Source organism: Manis javanica, chromosome 14, assembly GCF_040802235.1.
Source record: "Manis javanica isolate MJ-LG chromosome 14, MJ_LKY, whole genome shotgun sequence".
Lineage (NCBI taxonomy): Eukaryota > Metazoa > Chordata > Mammalia > Pholidota > Manidae > Manis > Manis javanica.
In genome coordinates, this window is record NC_133169.1 from 3,573,963 (window position 1) to 3,594,453 (window position 20,491).

At 51.7% G+C, this 20,491-nt stretch overlaps 1 protein-coding gene and 1 long non-coding RNA gene across 16 annotated transcripts in view; one reads left to right on the forward strand and one right to left on the reverse strand.

Annotated features, from left to right (window-relative positions):
• RXRG (retinoid X receptor gamma) overlaps nucleotides 1–20,491 on the forward strand; it is a 142,649-nt gene that overhangs the window by 103,241 nt on the left and 18,917 nt on the right. For 10 of the 15 annotated variants that reach the window (XM_073221193.1, XM_073221192.1, XM_073221190.1 and 7 more), the window contains one exon: nucleotides 16,977–17,224. In XM_073221193.1, coding sequence (XP_073077294.1) covers nucleotides 17,006–17,224 — 219 coding nt within the window. In that variant the 5' untranslated portion in view covers nucleotides 16,977–17,005. Of the gene's footprint in view, nucleotides 1–2,707; nucleotides 2,727–4,230; nucleotides 4,549–4,686; nucleotides 4,707–16,976; nucleotides 17,225–20,491 lie in introns of those variants that run through there. The other 5 variants (XM_037023930.2, XM_073221200.1, XM_037023927.2 and 2 more) reach the window with 5 other exon arrangements.
• LOC118973467 (uncharacterized) lies at nucleotides 1,290–4,236 on the reverse strand. Its single transcript, XR_005062826.2, has 4 exons — nucleotides 4,100–4,236; nucleotides 3,086–3,166; nucleotides 2,163–2,342; nucleotides 1,290–2,075 (listed from the first exon to the last, which is right to left on the reverse strand). It is a non-coding gene; the product is annotated as an uncharacterized lncRNA (long non-coding RNA).

A 20,491-nucleotide genomic window follows, 5' to 3' on the forward strand; every position in this document is an offset into this window, starting at 1 on the left:
ACAGAGGGTTCCAGCAGAACGCTGTCAGCACAGCATGTCAGCCACAGCAGCATGGGTAAGGCGGTGAGCCAGAGAGCCCTGAAGGCTGGTCACCTGAAGGAAGACCCTGACACGTCTGTGTCCCGGCCTCCTGAACGCGCTGAGCTCAGTCCCCGCCCAGGGCTCTCTGACCTAGTGCCCCTCTGCCTGCTAGACCCACCCCTGCTTCCTCCTTTTTCTCCCAGGCTGAATCCTACTCATCTTTTAGATCTGAGCATAACTGTCGTTTCCTAAAAGAAGTCAGCCCTGACCTTTCAATTTCAATTAGATTCTCCTACTATAGTCTGTCATCTCATCCAATTATTTTTCCTTCATAGCACTTATCATGGCTTATAATGATAGATTTATGTCTGTGACTGTTTGGTACCTGTCTCCTCTGTCAGCCTGCATAAGCTCCATGAGGTCAGGGACTTTATATATTTTGTTCCTTAGTGTATCCCCAGTGACTGACAGACAAAAAGCTATAATACATGTTGGCTGAATGGTAATTGAATGAATAAATGACAACTGAGAAAAAAACAATGCACAGGAACCCCACTACCACCACCATGCATGCACACATATAAAGAAACACATCATTAATAAGGGATGGACTGTGGCCTAGTGAAAGACATGTGGCTAGGAGTCAGAGCTGGGGGCCTGGTTTTCATACCCATTTCCATCACTTCCTAGTTGTGTGACAGTTTCCGAAACCCAGTTTGTTAGAGCAGCTCTCTCCCCTCCCCTGACTTCATGGCCTAGTCTCAAATTCCTCACTTATAAAACTGGGATGATGCAGTCTGCCCTATTTGCCTCTAGTCTTTGGGGAAACTTTATTTACTATTATATAGGTAAAGTACTATGCAAATATAGAAATATTAATCTATCATCACAGTAGAGATATTTGCATATAAATTTTATGTCCGATGTTTATTGGCCATTATCAAATAAATGGCTTTGGTTTTTCATTTGTGTTGGCTGCAAAATATTATTTTCTATGGCCATTGGTCAAAAGCATAAATAAATAAATAAGACCAGTGGTAAAGCTATATCCTTTCATTACCAGGGCGAATATAGGATATTATGCTGAGTCTGTGTCAAACAGACTAATGAAAACATATGCCCTTTCATTTACTCAAAGGCACTAATGGCTTTAATAAAAGCAGAACCTATCACTTAAGCGGAATAGATAATTAGCCTTGACAAGAAGCAAGCTCAGAATTCTTAGGAATAAATTAGTCAATTCCCACTGTAGACATTGAACATTCGGTCTTTCATTTGATATCCTAATGAGAATTAGTAACAGCTGGAGACACTGGAGTGACTATGTCCGGGGGGTTGTCTGGGAGGGGCTCAGGTTAGGGTGCTGCTGCTATGTCAGTGATGGTCTTAGACATGATGTGGTGGTGCCAAGCAAAAAACGTGGATTGAAAAGAGAAGCCACATTCGTATTTCTTGTACGTTAGGCAAAGTTTATGGGTTGTTTTGAATGTTAAACCTCACAAGGAGAGCATAGTGGGATGTTTTTGGTATGAGCACATCAAACATATTTTAATGCAAAAATATTTATTGAGTACCTACTGTGTGTTCCAGCATTTGTGGGGGAAAACGATCTATGCAGAGAAACAGGTGGGAGAAGGTAGATGGCATGAACAGTGAACCAGATGTTGGAATGAACATCTTGTGTTCCACAGTGAGTAAAATAGCTGGACCAGAAGGGACCACAGAGAAAGGGAAGAAGGCAAAACAAGAAAATAGTACTTCTTTGTGTTTGTATAGGATTTTACAGCGTAAAAGCAGCAAACACACATTCAAAACCAAACCACAATGAAACACAGGCACAGCTCTCATTGCATTTGACCCACCACACATAAACAAAATGCAGAAACCTCCGTGAGGCCCGCAGCGTGGGCGTGTTCCCCAGACCTCGCCCAAGGTCACGAGCTGGAGGGTGGTGGTGCTGTGAGGCCCCTGGGCCTTGTGGTCAGGCACTTTCCCCACAGACAGCAATGCAAAGGTGAGGCCTTTCAGCCGGACTGAGGAATTCGATCTTTACTCTGTATGGGAAAGAAGCAGACAGTGTCCCCAGCTTAGTAAAATGGGAAGAAAGGTACACACTGCCAACAGATCATCTTGACATTGACCTTGGACAGGGCTCTAAAGACGGCTTTTTAGAGGATGGTTTTTGAGTGCTTGGAAGAACCCTTGCCAGAACTGGTCCCCCGCAAAACCAGTTGCGCTGGAATAACTTGTTTCCTTCTCGGATGGACGTATGGCAGAAAATTGTAGTTTGTACTTCAGTGAGACACTTGCTTCAGATACTCCTGTGGAGAGAATGGACAGCTGTGGAACGGGTAGTGGATTGATTTGCATGGAATTTAAAGTTGAAGGGATTTTAGAAGTCCTGTTCCACCATTTTACAAATGAGAAAAAGGAGACAAGGGGGAAGGTGGCTTGCGTGTGTGCGGTCGTCCTGGCGCCGTCCTCCAGGTAGCTTACGAGCCTCAACATCTGTGTATCTGGCACATTCCAAGTGTTGACTCACTGGATGCCCCGCAAACCGATGTGGGAACCGAGGCCCCGGGAGACTCCGTAACTCACCACTACAGGGAGGCTGTGAACAGTGGGGCTGGGATCTGTACGCAGGGAGGCTGGCTTCCGAGTTGGTGCTTTCCCTGCACATACACCCTCCACAGGTCTTACAGGTGGTAAGTGGCAGAGCAGCGTCGATGGCGCTGGTGGGCAGACTTCCGGGCGGGGTGCCAGGAGCCTTCCCTCCTCCCTCCTCACCTGCTTTTGCTCCAGCCCCCATGTCAGCCTTCTCCTCCTTTGTCACCCTGACTTTGATCCCATCTCTGTCCTTTATTCTCAGGCTTTGTTCTGGGTTCTCCTAGCATCTGAATCTTAATTTTTCTCCCCTGGTGACTTGCTTCCCGGGCTCTCTGGGCACCATGGCGGGTCAGGGCAGACCTCTCCCCTGTTCCAGGCCCTCAGAGCCGAGCCGGTGACGCTGACTCCCGGTGGGTGTGCTGGCTGGCAGGACCGCTGTTACCCTCCCAGCACTTACCCCACGAGGAGAAGATCTGGACCGTGTCTGGAGCATTGTATCCAATTCTGGCCGCCCCCCTTCGCCACCATCAGGGCATCTCTGTAAAGGGAAGTACATTCACAGGAAGAGGATAGGTCTTGAAGCTTGAACACCTGGAGATGCATGGAATGAATGAAGGAGGCGAGGGTGTGCGGGGAAGGAGCTCTAAGGGATTGGGAGATTTATCTCTGCATTTGCAGAAGATGCCACAGGCTTCTCCTGGGTGGTCCCCACGGGCAGAATCCACAGGGGAGGCAGATAAAAATACCTCAGTAAAAAGCTTTGTCCTGGAAAGAACTGTCCAGAATTGGAATGAGATAGTAGTGAGCTCCCCATTATAGGAGGTGTTCAAGTACAGGCTAGGCAGTGCCTTGTCAGGAAAGCTATTTAAGAGATTCAAGCCTCAAAGGGACACTTAGATTCTGATCTGCAGGCTGGTCCCACCCCAGGGAGTCTCTGTGTCAGTGAGGCCTCAGCTGCCCCCGTGAACAGGTGGCACGATGACAGTGGTCCTCAGGTGCCGCATGCGTCCAGTGAAACAGCAGAGAATGGCCACTGCGTCGAGCCAGCATGCCCTCCCAGCCTGTAGGGTCCCCATGTGAGCCAGCCCCGGCTCCCGCTGCACTTGTCAAACTTCCCCTGTGAGAGCACAGACATCTGCTTCCGGCCTCTGGGGCAGAGGGAGGGGGAGGGGGGCAGAGGGGGGCCCACCGGGGGGCCGACCCCAGATCTCAGGGCTGCTCTGCTTTGGTTCTCTGGAGCTGGGGATCCAGTCTCACACTTTCCCAGTCTTGTGCATATGAAAGGGCTCTGTTCTCTCTTGGCCCCCACCCCCACCTCCTTCCACAGACCAAATGCCAAGTGCATTGGATACATAGAAGCGGGAGTGAGAAAATGCATTTTAATAAACCCCATTGATTTCTGTGGGTGCAAGTCAAGGAGAGGCACCTAAAGAGCCTTCCACACCCTGCCACCTGCCCCCTTTCTCCTGACCTGCTCTGGGGCGGTCACACATCGATCGGCTTCCTAGATAATAGATTGTGCCCGGAAGGGACCTCTGGGGACGAGCAGGGAGCTGGGAGAGTCACAGGCAGCAGCCCAGCCCTGAGTTAATCAAACCAGCAACAGGATCGCACGCGGCAGCCGCCGCGCAGCGTTCTGCGTGGTTACTGACAGGCACCAGCTGCCAGCGCTGCTCCGCCGGCCGGGCTCGCAGACCCTGGGGCAGGCTCCTGGCTAATCCGGGGCTGGCCCGGCCCCAGCTCCCCGGCTGCTAGGAAGCAATGACCGTTCCTGATCGCCCACGTTGAAGGCAGCCCGGCTGTGCTTGGGAGCCCGAGAGGCCAGGATCCTTAGCAGACACCCGGAGAGGAATATGAACTGAACAGGAAACATGTATGGAAATTATTCCCACTTCATGAAGTTTCCCGCAGGCTTTGGCGGTAAGAGTCTCACGTGGGCTCCCCTGCGCGGACCTGTCTGGAGAGGAGAGGGGCAGTGTGGAAGCTGGGGAGGCGGTGTGGTTCTGTGCCCAGCGGGGTGCCTCTGTGCCAGCGGGGGTGCAGGCACGCGACGGACAGAGGCGCCAAGCGGCGGGCAGGTGAGGACGGGTGGGTGTCGGCACGGGTGAGCCACGGGCACAGGGGCACAGTGGAGGGAGCATGTAAGCAGCGTGCTTGTGAATGTGACTGAGACAGAGATAAGAGAAGAGCATTGTTATAACCTAGTGCTTGTGTGGTGGGAAAAGCGGAGGAGTAGAAGGGGAATTGCTACGAGGTGCCTATTAGCCAACTTGTAATGAGAAAAAAAGTGATCAGAAAGGCTTTGCGTGTAGAGTAAGTGTCCCTGGCATACTTCAGAACAAGGGCGTGATCGTTTTATTGAAATACAGATTTCCCTGTAACTGGGTTTTTAAACAGAAAACGCAGCACTTCAGCTTGCCATCCTGCTTTCCCCCCTCTGTTTGCTCCCTTTTTGATCTGCTAATAGCCTCGGTCCCCTGCCCTGCTGCTGCTCCCAGTTCCACCGCAAGGGTCTCTGCTGACACTTTGGTCTGAGAGCTGGACCTGGGGCGGGGGACCTGGCTCTTGTAAGGAGGACTGCCAAGCTGCAGACCCAGGTCGTGAAGCCAGGGGGGCAGCCCTGCCGCACATCCCAGGGTCTGCCTTAGCGCCCCGGCATGCTTGTCCGGGGGCTCCCACGACGCAGGGATGGACGCAGCACAGTCACTGGCTGCGGATACACGGTACCAACAGCTGACCGCTGGCCCCTCTCACTTGCCAGCTGCTGGCACGTAGATCATGTTCTTGGGAGCCAAAGGGAGCTTTTGCTCTGTGGAGGCTGGCAGGCAGGACAAAGCAGAAGTCTCGTGAGGTCTTGAGAACAGAAAGTCTGTCCTGTTCTCCCGACCTCCTGTGTGGACAGACAGGCAACTCATCTCAAGGCTCAGGGGTGAGGCTCACCTACTTCGCTGGCAGGACCCTTTGCAAGCAGCGGAGGGACAGAGCAAGGGGGTTGTGGGTGCCTGTCCGGGAGAAGAGGGCCTGAGGGCTTGCTCAGTCCTTCGGGCATTGAGTAGTTTTGGAGCCACAGTTGGTACTGGGCGCTGGGAATACAGATGGGAAGGAGACAGAGGTGCTGTGCTCGCCCCAGGTGGGCTGTCCCAGAGACACGCTGCAATCTGTGTGGTGTGCACCGTTTTGGAACACGGAGTGGGGGCCGTGGATGGGCTCCTGGAAGAGATAAGTAGTTATTGGGGCCAGTCTTGTGGCCCGGCCCGGTGAGAGCTGTGACCGAGGCTGGGACCTGGACATGTGACCTCCAGTTTATAGTTGGGTCCTGGGTGTGAAAAACCTTCTCGGCTTTCATATGGGTCCTATTCACAGCCGAGAAGCACTTTGTACTTTTCCCTCTGAGCTCAGGTGTCTGAGGAACATCCATATCCACAAAATGTTTGGGGCCTCCGAGGTCTATGAGGTTATGGCTTCATGAGTATCAAGGAGACTTCGTGTCTTCCCTCTGGGTCAGCTGGGGAGAATACGGAGGCTGAAGGTGGAAAGATTTTGGGGGAGAGCTAAGATGAGGGTGGAGAAAGAAGGTCTGGTCCTAGATGCAGTGGGGATGGCCTCTCGAACCTTGGCGTGCCAGCATGCCGAGGGGCCTCGGAGAACATCTCAGACCTCTCACTGGGGATGTGCCAACTGAGCGCTCGGGAGGCCAGGGACCATCTGGCCCACGGCCATGTGCGGTTAGTGGGACAGTCTACCAGCAAAGGCCTGAACTCAAACTTAACATCCCATCCCTTCAGTTCTGATACAGTGAAAAGATCATGAAAAGCAGGCAGGCAGGCAGGCAGGCAGGCAGAGGGACAGACAGGGAGAGCCAGGGAGTGAGAGAGAACTGCGCTGGGTTCCAAGTTTCTCATTTGCTAGCTGTGTGACCTTAGGCAAGATGCTGACCTGTGCCTCAGCGTCGCCACCTCTCAGATGGATTTGATCATCCCACCCTCAGGGTACCGTGGTGAGAATTAAATGCCCTGGTGCCCACAGAAGCAGCTATAGTGTTGCCCGTTTATTTCATACTTAATAAAAGTCAGTATTTTCATCCCCTCCATTTTGCTCAAGTACTAACATGCAAATTAATTAAAAAATTAAACATTACTGTAGAATAATGAATTAGGAACTTGGGGAAATAAAATTAAATCCACAAAGACCCACATACTTTGCTGCTTTAAATTTTCATAATTGTGGGAGCTCTCGTATTTAGTGTAATTAGGTTTCAGATAAAAGGCAATGGTGCAGCCATGGAAGAAAATAGGTTCATATGACATGGGAGCGGTAGTGGGGGCAGGGTCATTTAGGTTGTTTAAATGTCCCCCTCTAATGCCACTTTTCCTTGTCATTCCTGAGGGGGTAGAATAATTATTTTGTTTCATTCTGTTGATGTTCTCTGTTGTGTTTGCACATGCCCCTTGAGAGGCTGCCTGGAGCAAGGAGCCCAAGGCTGCAGCCCCCTATGCGGGGGGGCTGCCTGAGAGCTTGCAGGGGCAGCTGTGGGGGGCAGGAGGCTGCGCCGTCAGGGACAGGGGAAACCCAAGGATCAGCGTGGATGTCAGCTGCCGCCTGGAACCGCCTGTGTCCCGGCGCCACTCTGAGCTTCTCTGCACAGATTAGATGATCAGGTGCATGTGCCCTGCTCTTCACATATTAGCAAATGGCACCGCAGGAGCTCCTGGGATTTGTGTGAGGCCTGCTGGGGAAGCCACGACACCCTTGGGAAATAACCCTGGGATTTGCGTCTGGGGCTCTGCCTACCAGAAGTCAGACCACCATCCCATCAGTGCCCCAGAGGTGGGTCCTGGTGGCTGCAGGGAGGACTACCTGGGCTGCGGTGGTCCCACCAAGGTGCTCACTGTCCCAGCTCAGAGCCCTGCTGGGCACTGAGGAGAGAAGCCTGGCTTGGCTGGCTGCTCAGTAAGAGATCTGTTTGCGTGGATGAGACAGTCGCTGCTTCTCAGAACATGGGGAAGTGAAGCCTGTGATTCCCCCGTCCGGTTGCACAGCGATCCTCCAGGCGAGAAGGCATCGGGAGAGGGGTCTCCATTTCATTTAACAAGCACGCCTGCCAGCCACTGGTGTAAGCCCTTTCCCAGGAACAACCTGTGTAGTCCTCACGGCTACCCCAAGTGCATACTGTTACCTTCATTATCATAGTCCTTTTATGGACGAGAAAACCGAGGCACTGAGGTGAAGCAACTTGGTTCAGCTCCCATAGCTAGAAAATGGCACTGCCAAGGATTTGATGCAGGCGGTCTGGATGCAGAGGCTACGCTCTGTGGGCTGCCTCTCACGCTTCTGTGGGCTACAGACTGCGCCAGGAAGCTGTGGGGAGCAGCACACCCTCTGAGGGGTGCAGAGCCCTGACCCAGCCTCAGTACTGCCCAGTGGTTGCAAACAAAATGGTCTGGCCATTGGGGAATAAATCACAGGATAGCTTAGCTGTCAGGAGCCATGGGATCGCTGGAGAATTAATTAGTGGCTTCTTTTGGGGGCCACTAATCTGCAAGTCCTGCCCTGCTGCCCCTGGCCATCTGTGTAGAATATGCAACTTTCCCCTGAGGACAGCCGTGGAGGGAAGGTTGGGCTGGAGATGCTCGTGTGCATACACGGGTGTGCATGTGTGTGCACATGCACACTTGGGCATGTGTTTATGTACAGGGGCAAGATAAGGATGACTGTGTGTGTGAGGGGAAGGGTGTGTGTGTGTGTGTGTGTGTGTGTGTGTGTGTGCACCAGAACATATTTTTCCCTTCCACAAATGTGTGGGTGGCTAATTGGGACCCACTGTGGGCGTAAGTGGTTTGGGTTTATGTGGGAAGGAGAAACTGTTTATGAGATTTAGGAAGAAACATATTTAATATAAACTATTTTCTGAAACATTTACAATCTTACCAAGAGATAGAGAGCTGAATAGCGACCGGGGGAAGGAATTGTGCAAAGAGTGATCTAAATTCTCCACCTCTTCCTTCCCCTCATTATGTGGCTTCTGCATCTGCAGGGAGCTCAGCCTCCAGAACTGGGTGGCTCGGATGCCAAGGGCTACCAGGGGGAACTGCTCTCATCTCTTCTTATTTGAAAGTAGAGGGCACAGAGGCTGGGGATGTAACATATTTGTTTTCTAGAATGTCTGGGTTTCGGTGGCTCTCATGAGATGGACTCAGGTTCTAGTTCAGTGAAAATAATAGCAAACGTTTTTTAGGAACCTACTATATGCCTCTTGCAAGGACGGGACATGCACTATCGCATTCAGTATTCTCAGTGACCCTGAGAGGCAAGGTACTACCGTTGCCACCCCTCCCATTTTACTGACAGGAACAGAGCCACAGAGAGGTTTAGTGATCTGCCCAAGATCAGCCAGCTGGAGGGGATCCGAGTCCAGGCAGATGCCAGGGCTGCTCACCCTGCGCTTGCCCACTGGGGCACAGGGTGGAGGGCACTTGGGGCTGAGCAGGTTCAGTCCCAGACCTGCCCCACCTGAGCCGTTATGTGTAAGAACGACAGTTGACATATTCAGCCCCTACTGTGAACTCTTTGGGACTTACTTTAGAACCATACCACATTGTTTCCTTTTAATGTGTGTAATCGCAGCATTGAAATAAAATGTCTGAGGTGGGAGCGGGGGACTGGGCACTCGAGGGTGCTAATGAAACAGAAGTCAGAAATTCCTCAGGCGGACTCCACTTGATCGCAATACATGGAACCCAGTTTTACCTGTGGGCCAGGGATTGGCAAACTTTTCCTCTAAAGAGCCAGATAGTAAACATTTTAGTCTTTGCTGGTTACAGGGTCCCTCTGTCCGCCGGCTCAGACCTTCTATTGTGATGTGAAAGCAGCCAGAGTCAATGTACAGCCTACCTCACAGGGACCCGCTGGTCTCAGGGGGTGTGCCGGCCCCAGGACAATGTTCTGGAGACACAGGATTGCCGTTTCTGATTCTTATCCAGTTAGCAATGATTCCCAGCACCAGCTCTAAACAGTGCTTCCTGGCTTCCCTGTCGCAGAGGCGAATCTTCAAAGCTGGACCGAGGGGCTGTGGGTCATCTGGTCTGACCTGAGTCACAGATAAGGATGCCTGAGAAAGCAGGTGTGGCTCGCCTGGACCTGTGGCTGTTTTTGGTCTCCAAACTGGGTTCCCCTGGTCCCTTTGGGAGCCACCTGGGGTGACAGGGAGAGGAGAGGGAGGCTAAGCCACAGAGAGGCCTCCCCACCCTTTGGTAATGTGACCCAATACTGCCAACCACATAGGGTCAGAGTTAACCTACCATGGATTCAGTGAAATAAAGCCTGGAAGATTGTAAACACATAGTAAAAATTGGTTTTCCTTTCCCATTTCAGATAATTAGGAAACTGGTACTAAATTCAGCTAGAATTTTGTATGTAGATTTTTCTTAGAAGAGGTAGGACGGTGCACTAGGAGATGCTGACAAAGAGAGATAAATAAGATGGATTCTGCTCAAGTTACAGAAAACGATGTTTTAACAAATATTCTAGAGCAGGTGCTCAGGATATCTGGCGGAAGGAGTGCTGAGACCTCGGGCCTGCAGCCCCCATAGTCTTCAGGAGGGCCTGGCTCTGGCCCGGTGACCTCCCTGAGTCATGACCTCCTGAGCATCCCCAACTGCAAATCGGACAACCTAGGGCGCTTTGCTCCCTTAGGTACTGTGACTGAGAAAGGGGGAAGGAGAGCAGGAGAGCTTCTAGGTTCAGGACCGATCTCAGAATTCTGATGGGATTTCAGAATTCAAAATCTGAACTTAAAAAATGGAAAGGCTTATGATCTTTAATTCAAAAAGCATTTACAATAAGTCAGAGGAGCAGCAAAGCAAGTGCTTAATAAATGTGTCAGATGTGCCTCCTAGGCTGGTCGTGTGGGTTTCATTTCTCTGAGTCAGCATCTCCTGTGCACCCCCTTTTGGGGTTCTCTAGTGTCATGGGGAAGCAGTCTCTTGAAGTGTTTGGGGTTCATGGAATCTGTGTTTTCTCAGGCCCTGCTACATGGGAAGCAGAGCAAAGGTTGGAGATCACCAGTGAGGAAAGAATATTCTAGACTGCTCCAGGAATGCCTGTCAGTCATTCAGAGCACACATTGGCTAAGCATCTGGTTTGTGCAAGGGGTGTGTGGGACACTAAGAACCAAGAGCCGTCCCCTGCCCTGAAAGGATGTATAAGCCTCTGGAGTCTGCAGAGCATTTGGAGATGAATTATTTCTGAAAATGTTTCTCGGGCTGAGGTTAAGTAAATGGACCCAAGGAACTTAGGTGTTTCGGATGAGAACACTAATGCTATGTGCACACTGAGTGGCAACATGGCACTGAGTGTATAGTTCACTGTATTTAAGGTGACCGTGATCTTTAGAAGCCAGTCTGTATTTAGAGGCTAGGGAGAGCTTACATGAGCAAGAAGTCCAGAGAGACAGAAAGAGGGATTGAGGTAATGGATTCAAGAGTTGGGTGGGGGCAGAATTGGCATTCAAGGACTTTGGAACAAGTGGCAAGGTGGGGGCACCCTCAGCAGATGCCTGAAACCCTCATTGGCATTAGTCTCCATGGACCAGCTGGCACATGGTGTACCTACTGGCATGTGAAACTGACTCAGGGGACAGATGAGCCGTTCCTTGTCAGTGGGGCTCCTGCTCCAGGACCTTCTGCTGCCTCTTGTGTGTTTCCCAGCAAGGTTCATAATCTGGTCCTGGGTGGGAAAGGTTTGCAAGCAAAATGCCATTAATTACATGCAGAAAGGTTGATAGAAATTGTGCTAAACTCAGATTCCAGGTCTATGATCATTCCCAGTAAGCCCTTGGGAAAGTCATCTTATCATTGATCAGTTTCCTAATCTGTCCAATGGGGATAATTCCTGCCCTGCCGGCTCTTCGGAGTCATTTGAAGCTTGAATAAACTGGACAGTGGCCTCCGGGAGGGACCACTGTATCTAAGTGCCCAACATGGGGCCTGGCACATAGCAGGCGCTCAACATATTTTTTTTGCCTGAGTCAGTGATATCAATGGCTCAGTCAATGGAAAAAAAGAGAGCATCTAATTATAAACAGTTCTGTGAATTAAGGCAGGAAGTGGTGGGTGAAATAAGCTTGGACCTGGGGCCAGAAGACCCAGTGTTTCTGTTCTGTGTGGCCTAGAGGTAGTCAGGCAACCTCTCTGAGTTTTTCTCTGCTGTAAAAATGAGGTGGTTCTTTAAGTCCTGAAAGTCTGCTTTTTAACCCAAAACAAGATGGCCTTAGGAGTTTATAACATAATTAGTTTGGAATGGTGATTAAATTGGTCATGGTAGAAACTAGTTTGAATTTGCTCACTCACCAAAAAACAACCAAAAAAAAAAAAAACAGGTTTGTGAGGCAAATAAGATTGTGGAAATGTTGAGCCTATTTTAAGTTACATCTGTTTTCAAGCAATTTAAAAAGCATAGTGGGAGCATCGTTAGCATATTAACGGGGTGTTAATTACAAAGGAATCTTTGAAAGCAGATTTTATAAAATCCCCACTTAATAACCATTAGCTGTGGTACTTGAAACACACTCTCTCCACGTGTGTTACTTAGAAGTAATAAAACTGTAATTTAAAAGTAATCTGCCAACTTGTCAGGAATTTAAACCGATTTTTCTCTCAATTGATCCAAATGAGTGAGGTTTTGCTATAATTATATATAATGCTGGTGATAACGAGGCTTATTATCAATCTTTGCCTGCCTTTCACTACCTCCATCATTACAGATTTTAGGGGAGGGAGCCGGGTGGAAGGGGATGGGGATGGAGCGGGAGGTGCAGGAGGGGGTGCGGAAGGGGTGCCACTCCCTCCCTCCCCCGGTGCCAGAGCACTAGGAAAAGCAGCCCGCAGCCCCCTGATCTGCCAGCCAGCCCTCCTTCAGGGGCACAGTAGTCAGGCGGGGCTGCCCTGCACAGGCTGGCAGGCTAGGGGCCGGGGGGTGGGCAGCCTCAGCCCTGTCATGTCTCCATGTACCCGTATACCTACCTGCGGGGGTCTCTCCATGCGCTGGCCCCCACCTCCATCGGTTCCTTACTCCTCCATTGAGAAGGCCAGCGAGCGCTTTGCTAGCCCAGCAGGCTTCCCGTTAAGAGATGCGTCCCCTGCTGCTCCTGCCCCTGGCTGCCTGGGGACTCCGCGCCTGCTACCACGGTGTCTCCGCGAGTGAACATGCAGAGCCCGGTGTCTGTGAGGTGCCTCCCCGCCCAGTCTCTGGGTGGCTGTGCAGCTCAGGGGTCTGTAAGAAAGTGCTTTTGGAAATGCCGAGTGCAAACATGAGCAGTGCTATCAGCAACCCCTGCACCCCAGTGCCCTTCAACGGGAGACGGAGGGAGGGGACCCGGCCGGCAGGGCGCCCGCTGAGGGAGCCAGGGCTGGGCTTGGCGCTGTGGCAGGATGAGCGGTGTCCTGGGCAGGAAGCGCGGGGGCCCAAGTCCTGAGAGGCCACGAGCTGGGCTGGGAAGGGCGGGGGCGGGGCCAGTACCTGGGCTGGGGGGCGGAAGGACACGCAGTCGCAGGAGCGCTGGGAGGAGTTGCCCCCCCTGCCGCTTTCCGCTGGGTTCTCAGGCCCCTGCCAGCTCTGGCCTCCTAGCCCTGCTCCCTGGGCAGGTTCTTCCATTTCTCCGTCTTCCAGCATTTGCATTCCTACGAGAGGAGGAAGGGTACCAGCCTCAAAGAGGTCTGTGGAGATGAAGGGGACCGTGTATGTGAAGTGTTTAGAACCATGTCTGGCTCACGGGCATTGCTCAGTAGAGATGATCTGTTTCTGTTGTCGCTCAGCAGAGGACACAACACCGAAGTGTGGACTCACATGCCTTCACGCGGCAGGCCCCTGCCTCCCTGGCCTGGCAGCTGTCTGCCCCTCAGAGCCGAGAGGGAGCACCTGTGAGTGTCCCTTAGACGAGGGTGAACAAGCCAGGTGTCTGAACAGTCTGGTTCTTAGGCACCACATCCCTCCCCCGGAGAGGGCGAGGCAGGCAGGTGTGTGACCGTGCCCAGCGTGGAAGGGAGTAAGTGGGCTTGGGCCCTGTGGCACTCCTTGATTCTGACAGAGTCCTGGTCTTAGAAATAGCAAGTCCTTGCCTTCCCTGCGGGTGGGTATTAGCCACGATCAGTGGTTTATTAACAAGTTTCCATTCCATCCTGAAGCAGGCTGCTGATGGGACAGCGAACTACTCTGCAGAGCAGCCCAGAGGGGGAACCACCACAGTATTTGCTCTCTTGTCTAGCGTCATGGACTCACGCTTGACATATTCCTTCTATTGACTGAGGCTGAGGTTGCTAAGCAACTTCCTCACCTTGGTAAGAATTCTGCAGCTGTAGGTACCCAGGCTTCTCTTTCTCAGTAAGGCCTCCTCAACACACACATGCAATTGTTACTCAGTTTTCAGATTTTGGTTTTGGTGAACATCAGAGATATATAGATTCTTATGTAAACGATTTCTATTGATGAACTCTTTATATAGTCATATACATTAATTATCCCATTCATTGATTAGTCAACAAATTTTTTTTTAGCATCTACCATGTTCCAGGCCCAGTGCTGGGCACCACAATGATCACTGTTAACAGCAAGGGAGTGAAATTAAAAGCATGGAGCAACCAGGAAGGCACCGGGGTCTCAGGGTGGAAGTCAGCCAGAGGACATCCTTGTGCCAGGCTGGAGTATGGGGAGACCTGGGGGATCCTGGATGAAGGGGGTGGTGGCTGGGATGATAGAGAGGTACCCTGGGCTCAAAGCACTGGCTATTTAACCAATTCAGAAAATTCAGTTATAAACAACCGGTATGTCATTACCAGTGTATGATGATGGCTGTCCTGCACAGAGCATTTACTGGTGGCCTGACTTGGGCTAAACCCTTTATGCACATAATCTTCTACAGTGGCATTCAAGCCAGACACAGCCCCTCCCTCGCGACTATTACAATATAGTGAATAATTGCTGCTGCTACCTGGGGTGGGTGTTCTCAGGCACTCTCAGCAGGCCCCCGAGGTAGGCACATGTATCTCCAGGACCTGGGCTCAGAGGTCAGGGTTCTTGCTCAGGTTTACATGCCGGGTAAGTGGTGGAGCCTCAAATCCAACGTACTTTTTTGGCTTCAGAGTGTTCTGTGCTGCACAGGCTGCACCCCTGACATGGTCATGCCAAATGCACACAGGGACTCTTTCATCGCAGTGCACGCACCCTGCACATTCCCTAACAGCTTTGGCTGCAGCCTCACCAACTGCAGTCTGGAATCCCAAGCAGTCTGCAGGTCGAGCATGGTCCGCGTGGTGATGCAGGGGCCGCTCGGCAAGTGGTCCAGACTCAGACCATTCCAGACCACTGCCCCCTGCACTTCCCTCCCTGAGACGCCAGTGGCCCATATCCTTCCTCGGTGCTCACAGAACAGCATGGGAGGGATCTGAGAGACCCCCAGGCAGTGGCTCCTTGCTGGGAGAGGCCCAGCAACAGGAAAGGCTTTTCTTAGGCATGGACAGAAGAGACGCGCCTGAGACAAGAGAGCTCCACTGGCTCTTTCCCACCAGAAAAATTAGTTTTTATATAGATCGTTGTCTGAGCAGAGAGCATGAACTCCGCAAGGACAGGATTTGTGCATTTCCCTGGTGCTTGGCAGTGGGCACAGTGTGTGCGGCTAAAGAGGAGGCAGAGGTGGGAGGGTCAGGGGCCAGCAAGGCTGACCAGACGTGGGGGCCAGGGGACACTGGGCAGAAGGGGCCAGAGGGGAGCATTATGGGAAAACCTGGCCCTGGATTTGGACTAGAAACCAGGTCTCTGGAAAACTTGGGGTGCCTTCTGGTACTGGCTGTGGTTCCTGTGTGGCTCTGAAAAACAGGAACGAGAAGGCAAGTGGCTGGTAAAAATGCCGCGGACGGGTTTGCTTTCCTGTCCACGAGGACGGGTTCAAGGGCCACCGAGAAGCACTTCTGTTGTTAAAGGCATTGTTTCCACTTTTTCTAAAAGCAAAGTTATTGATTTCTAAGAACCACTGGGTTGTTGTGGGAGGCAAAGCAGCAAAATGCCTTCGTGTAAGATGTATTTGGCTTTTTGAATTTTACTTTTTAAAAATGTGGTTATAAAGCAGCCCACCTCTGCGGGGTCACTGGCTCAGCAGAATGAAGCCACATTTTTAAGGCCACCGCAAACTGAACTTTAACTTGCTAATTTATTCTGTCTCAGCTATGTACCATTCTCATCACTGAATAGTCAGGGTGTATTTTTATTGTCTTAGTTTTTATTATTATTAATAATTATTTATCAATAGAATTATGTATTACAAATAATTATTAATAATACTTATTATTAATAAAAACAGTGTACTTTTAATCTCAGATCTCTCTCACATCACCTCATTTTATTCTTGAGACAATCTGTGAGTTCTCCAAGGTCTGTATATACATATTTTTGTGCAGGTCAGTGTTTCTCTTAAACATCATTCTTTTGTATACGATTTTCATGATATTCTACATCTCAAATGTCCTTGGACTTGAATGTGTTCCTATGTCAACTTGCTCACTTTTTGAAAACCTAAATAGCTATTTTTTTATATTCAACATCATTAGCTATTAAAGAAATGCGGATAAAAACCACAGTGAGATATTAGTACACACCTATCATAATGGCTGAAATAAAATGTGTGACAGCTCCATTCTTCTAGAAGCAGCATTCTCATAATTCTTTTTAAAGTTTTAGCCATTAAATAGCTATTTTTAGGAAAATAATTTCATATAAAAATGGCAGCCCTGTCATAGAACAGAAGAAACAGTAAAAATAAATATAAAACTATTAATATTTTTCAAGTTTGCCTAAATACCACTTAAAATGCTGCCCCAAATATCCATCATCACGTTACAGGGTCTACACCTTGGGACCTCTTGGGTCCCTGAACATGTGAGGCAGCACCTGGTGTCTGTCTGTCCCGTAGCTCTGGGCCAGGTGCCGGGCACTGGGCTTGACCCTGGGGTACAGAAAGGAAAGGCACGGTCTCTCTGAGGTCCACGTACAGCAGAATGAAAAGGAGGGTGGCAGGGCCTTGTGGCTTGTCGGCCATGCCCCTGCAGCCCTGCCTGCTGACCGGATGCAGTCCGAGGTGGACGTGAGGTCGGGCACCAGAGAATTACGTCAGTGTTTCCATCCTAGAGCAGGCCCTCCCTCCTCCCTGTCCTCTGCCTGCCTTTATTCCACAGCTCAGGGCCGTGTAAGCACCGTGGGTTCACAGGCATGCAGTGGGCTGGAAGGAGGGGAGGGGACAGGAGACGGATGCCACCTCTGTGGCCCCCGGCTTCCCATCACTTACATTCTTCTTGTCCTCACAGGCTCCCCCGGCCACTCCGGCTCCACGTCCATGAGCCCGTCGGCAGCCCTGTCCACGGGGAAGCCTACGGACAGCCGCCCCGGCTACATGGACAGCCCAGTGAGCGCCCCGCGGACTCTGAGTGCAGTGGGGACGCCCCTCAGTGCCCTGGGCTCCACGTACCGAGTCATCACTCCTGCTGTGGGCCCGCCCTCAGGAGCGCTGGCGGCCCCCACAGGAATCAACTTGGTCGCCCCGCCCAGCTCTCAGGTGGGTGCCCCGTCCTCTCCCAAGACTCTCCAGCTGTAGGAACATTCTCCCAGGCTGCACCTGGGGCTGAGCCAGCTCACAGCAGGTGCTTGCTGGGTGCCTGCTGCAGGGTGTGGGCTGTCTCTGCAGTCTTCCCTCCTACAGAGCCTTCCTGCAGGGTGTCCTCAGGCAGGGATGCCCTGGGGAAGGGACGACACCTCGTGGTCCAAGAGACTGTGGCCAAAAAGGAGCCACTTCTGTGGCTGCAAGGTTCAGCCCTGGCAGGAATCTCATGTCTGAGGGCTGGTTTCCGTCCATGGGGCACACACCCTTTGTCCTCAAGTCCGTAAAGAGTGTGTAAAGAGTGTGTATCAAGTCAAGTGCTCGATGCTGTGCTGCATGCTCCAGGGGACACTGACATGATCAGAACACGGGCTTGGCTCTCCAGGGGCTTAGAGTTGAGAGGGGAAAGAGGCAGGTATGGCATGTAGACAAATCTAGAACAGGGTCGATTGTGTTGTATACATGGTGTCTCCGAGGTACAGGTGAAGCCTGGGAAAACTCAGAAGAAAACCTCACTGTAATTCCTAGTGCCTTTCGGTACAGAAGAGGAGAGGAAGCGTGTGCGTGGTGAACATGGCATTGCTAGTCCAGGGAATTTACAGGATGGCCAGCTGCCTTTTACTTCCTCCCAGCGATGTCACACAGAGAGCCTCAACCTTCCCTCTTGTAGTGATCAGTTATCACTGTAATGATGCTGTGTAACAAATGACCCCAAATTGTCATGGCTTACATAAACACACACACATTTTTTTCCTCGCTCACACGTTTAAGTGTTGGCTAGGATGGCTGTGCTTCAGATGGTGGCTGAGCTGGGCAAGGTTGTTACAGGCTGGGTGTCCCAGACTAAAGGACTCCTCATGTCCCAGACTAAAGGAGTGGCAGCTGCTTGGGGCATGCTTTTCACAGGGCATCTGCTAAGGTGTGCAAAAGTCTAAACCAGATCTGGAAAGTACAGTGAAGCCTCTCCTCACATCATGCCCACTGATACCCCATTGGCACAAGAAAACCAGATGGCCAACCCTGACATTGCTGGGGTGGGGAAATAGGCAGTGCTTGTTCTAGTGGGAGGGATGCAAAGACATGGTGCAGGGGATATGGAGCGTTAGAACGAGGAACAGTAATCCCCACCGCCTACCACACCCTCTTCTGTCGCCGTACGGGTGTCTCAGTACTGGGCATGGCTCCCTCCCACCCCAACCACCAGCATACCTAGAAGCCGAATTCGTAGGTCCTGAAGCCTCCTTTGAATTTACCATTTTGGAGAAGAGGCACGACTCCCATTGTGTCCATATTTCTGGCTACTATGTAGAACTTCAGAGAACATCCCTAGAGACCCTCCTGAGACGACTCATGTGCTCAGGGTCTGGAAGCAAAGCCGTGTGGGGTCATGGAATTTCAGAGTCAGTAGGGACTTCAGCAAGTATCTGTCCAGGGCTAGAGGAGCAGGGGAGGCTGTAGAGAGCATGCCGTGCAGGGCTTATGGGCTCTAGGAGCCACGGGAAGTCATAGGAGCTGGGGGCCAAGCAGCTACTGTGGGGGACCGAATGAGGGTGCTTTCAGGCCAGTAGGGCTGCGGGGCTCTCTGGAGCTGCTGCTTTCCTTGGAGCCATTCAAATTCAGACACTTCCAACACCTCACAGGCCAAGCAAAGTACTTCTGCAGGTCACATTCGGCCAGCCCTTTAGCACAAGTTTGTAACATGCTGGTTCTCACCTGTAGGATCTTTTTCTGAGTATACATTTCTCCCCTAGCCCACAGTTTGGCCCACGTGCAGGTTGTAAAAGCCCCCGGTTCTACTTGCTCCATCCCTGCCCAGCTGAGAACCAAGCATTCTGTCCAAGTCCTGTGCCCCACAAATGCAGTAGCTTGGCCCAGTAGGCCGGCTGGTGTGCGCAGCCTCACCCAGCCAGTCAGCAACAGAGCTGGGCTGACACCCTGCGTCTCCTGACCACCCCACGTGCTCAAAGCCTGCACCCACCTGCTGCTGTGGTGCCTGCTGACATAATCAGGGACCCCAGGGTCTCCCCAGGGCTGCCCAGGACTAAAAGATGAATAATCAGTGTCCTAAGGAGCCTTGTGGGGGACGACGCACATTACGCAGATAAACCGCAATTCTGTGCTTTACATGCTGTCACAGGTTAGGCAGGACCGAAGGGAACGCAGAGAGGTGATCTGTTGGGTCACGTGTTCCAGGAGGGTGTGCAAACGCTCAGAGGAGCAGGGGCCAGACGGCGGTGGGCAGGGACAGGTGTGTACGCCACTGCCACCCACCCAAATCAGCAGAGCGGTGGCACCCTGCCATTCGGAATGTGGTGAAGAGGTTTGCCCACCCATTGCTTTCAGGTGAACTGATTCTAGAAAGGCAGGCCAAAGCCAGTAGTTTAGGGAGAGAAAAGATACATTGAAATTCTGGGATGAAAGTAAAATTTTGCAAGGGCATTTACATGTATGCCCTTTTGATGAGGACCTACTATGTACCCGGCAGTTTCTGACACTGTCCTAGGTTCTGGGCATAAGCACTGGAAATGGTGGGTAAAGTCTTTACTTGGATGGTAATTACAGTGTAGCAGGCAAAATGGACAAAACCATACAAATGAACAAGATAGTTTCAAAGGCAATCACTCTACCTCTGAAGAAATAAAAGGAGGTGGGGTGCTAGACAGTGCCAGGGCTCGTGGGTGGGAGTGGGCGGCGTACCGTCCCCCCAAGCCTTTCAGCAGCCATCCTCCAGTCTGGGCCAACCCGCCCAGTCATTCAGCCTCGTAGCTGTGTGAGTGGCAGGGCCGCTGTCCCCGGACCGCATGTCTGCACAGAGGGATTGAGGTTGAAAGGTCAGCTGAAAGCTTTGGTCCTGGCCAGCTGGGCTGCATGCAGAGGCCACGCCAAGCCCGGCCGTGGGAGCTATATTAAGCTTGCCAAGCGCCGGGGAAGCTCAGCAGCCCAGACACAGAGCAGCCTGTTGGCTTGGGCTCTGGAACACCTCGTAGCAGCACTTCACCCAGTTAACCAGATGCCACGGGACATCCAGTGCCCTTGGTGCAAGCCGCAGGGAGCTGGGCTCTGCCCAACCTGGATGGGCTATTCCTATGCATCCTGCCTGACTATTCTTAGGTGTTGCCCAGGATCACGTCTGGGGGTGCTGGTATGGGAAACATGCTCCTTCCATGACCTGGTCTAGGGTAAGCGCAGTTGGGGGGTGGGGGGGGGAGTGGTGCTCTGGCGTGA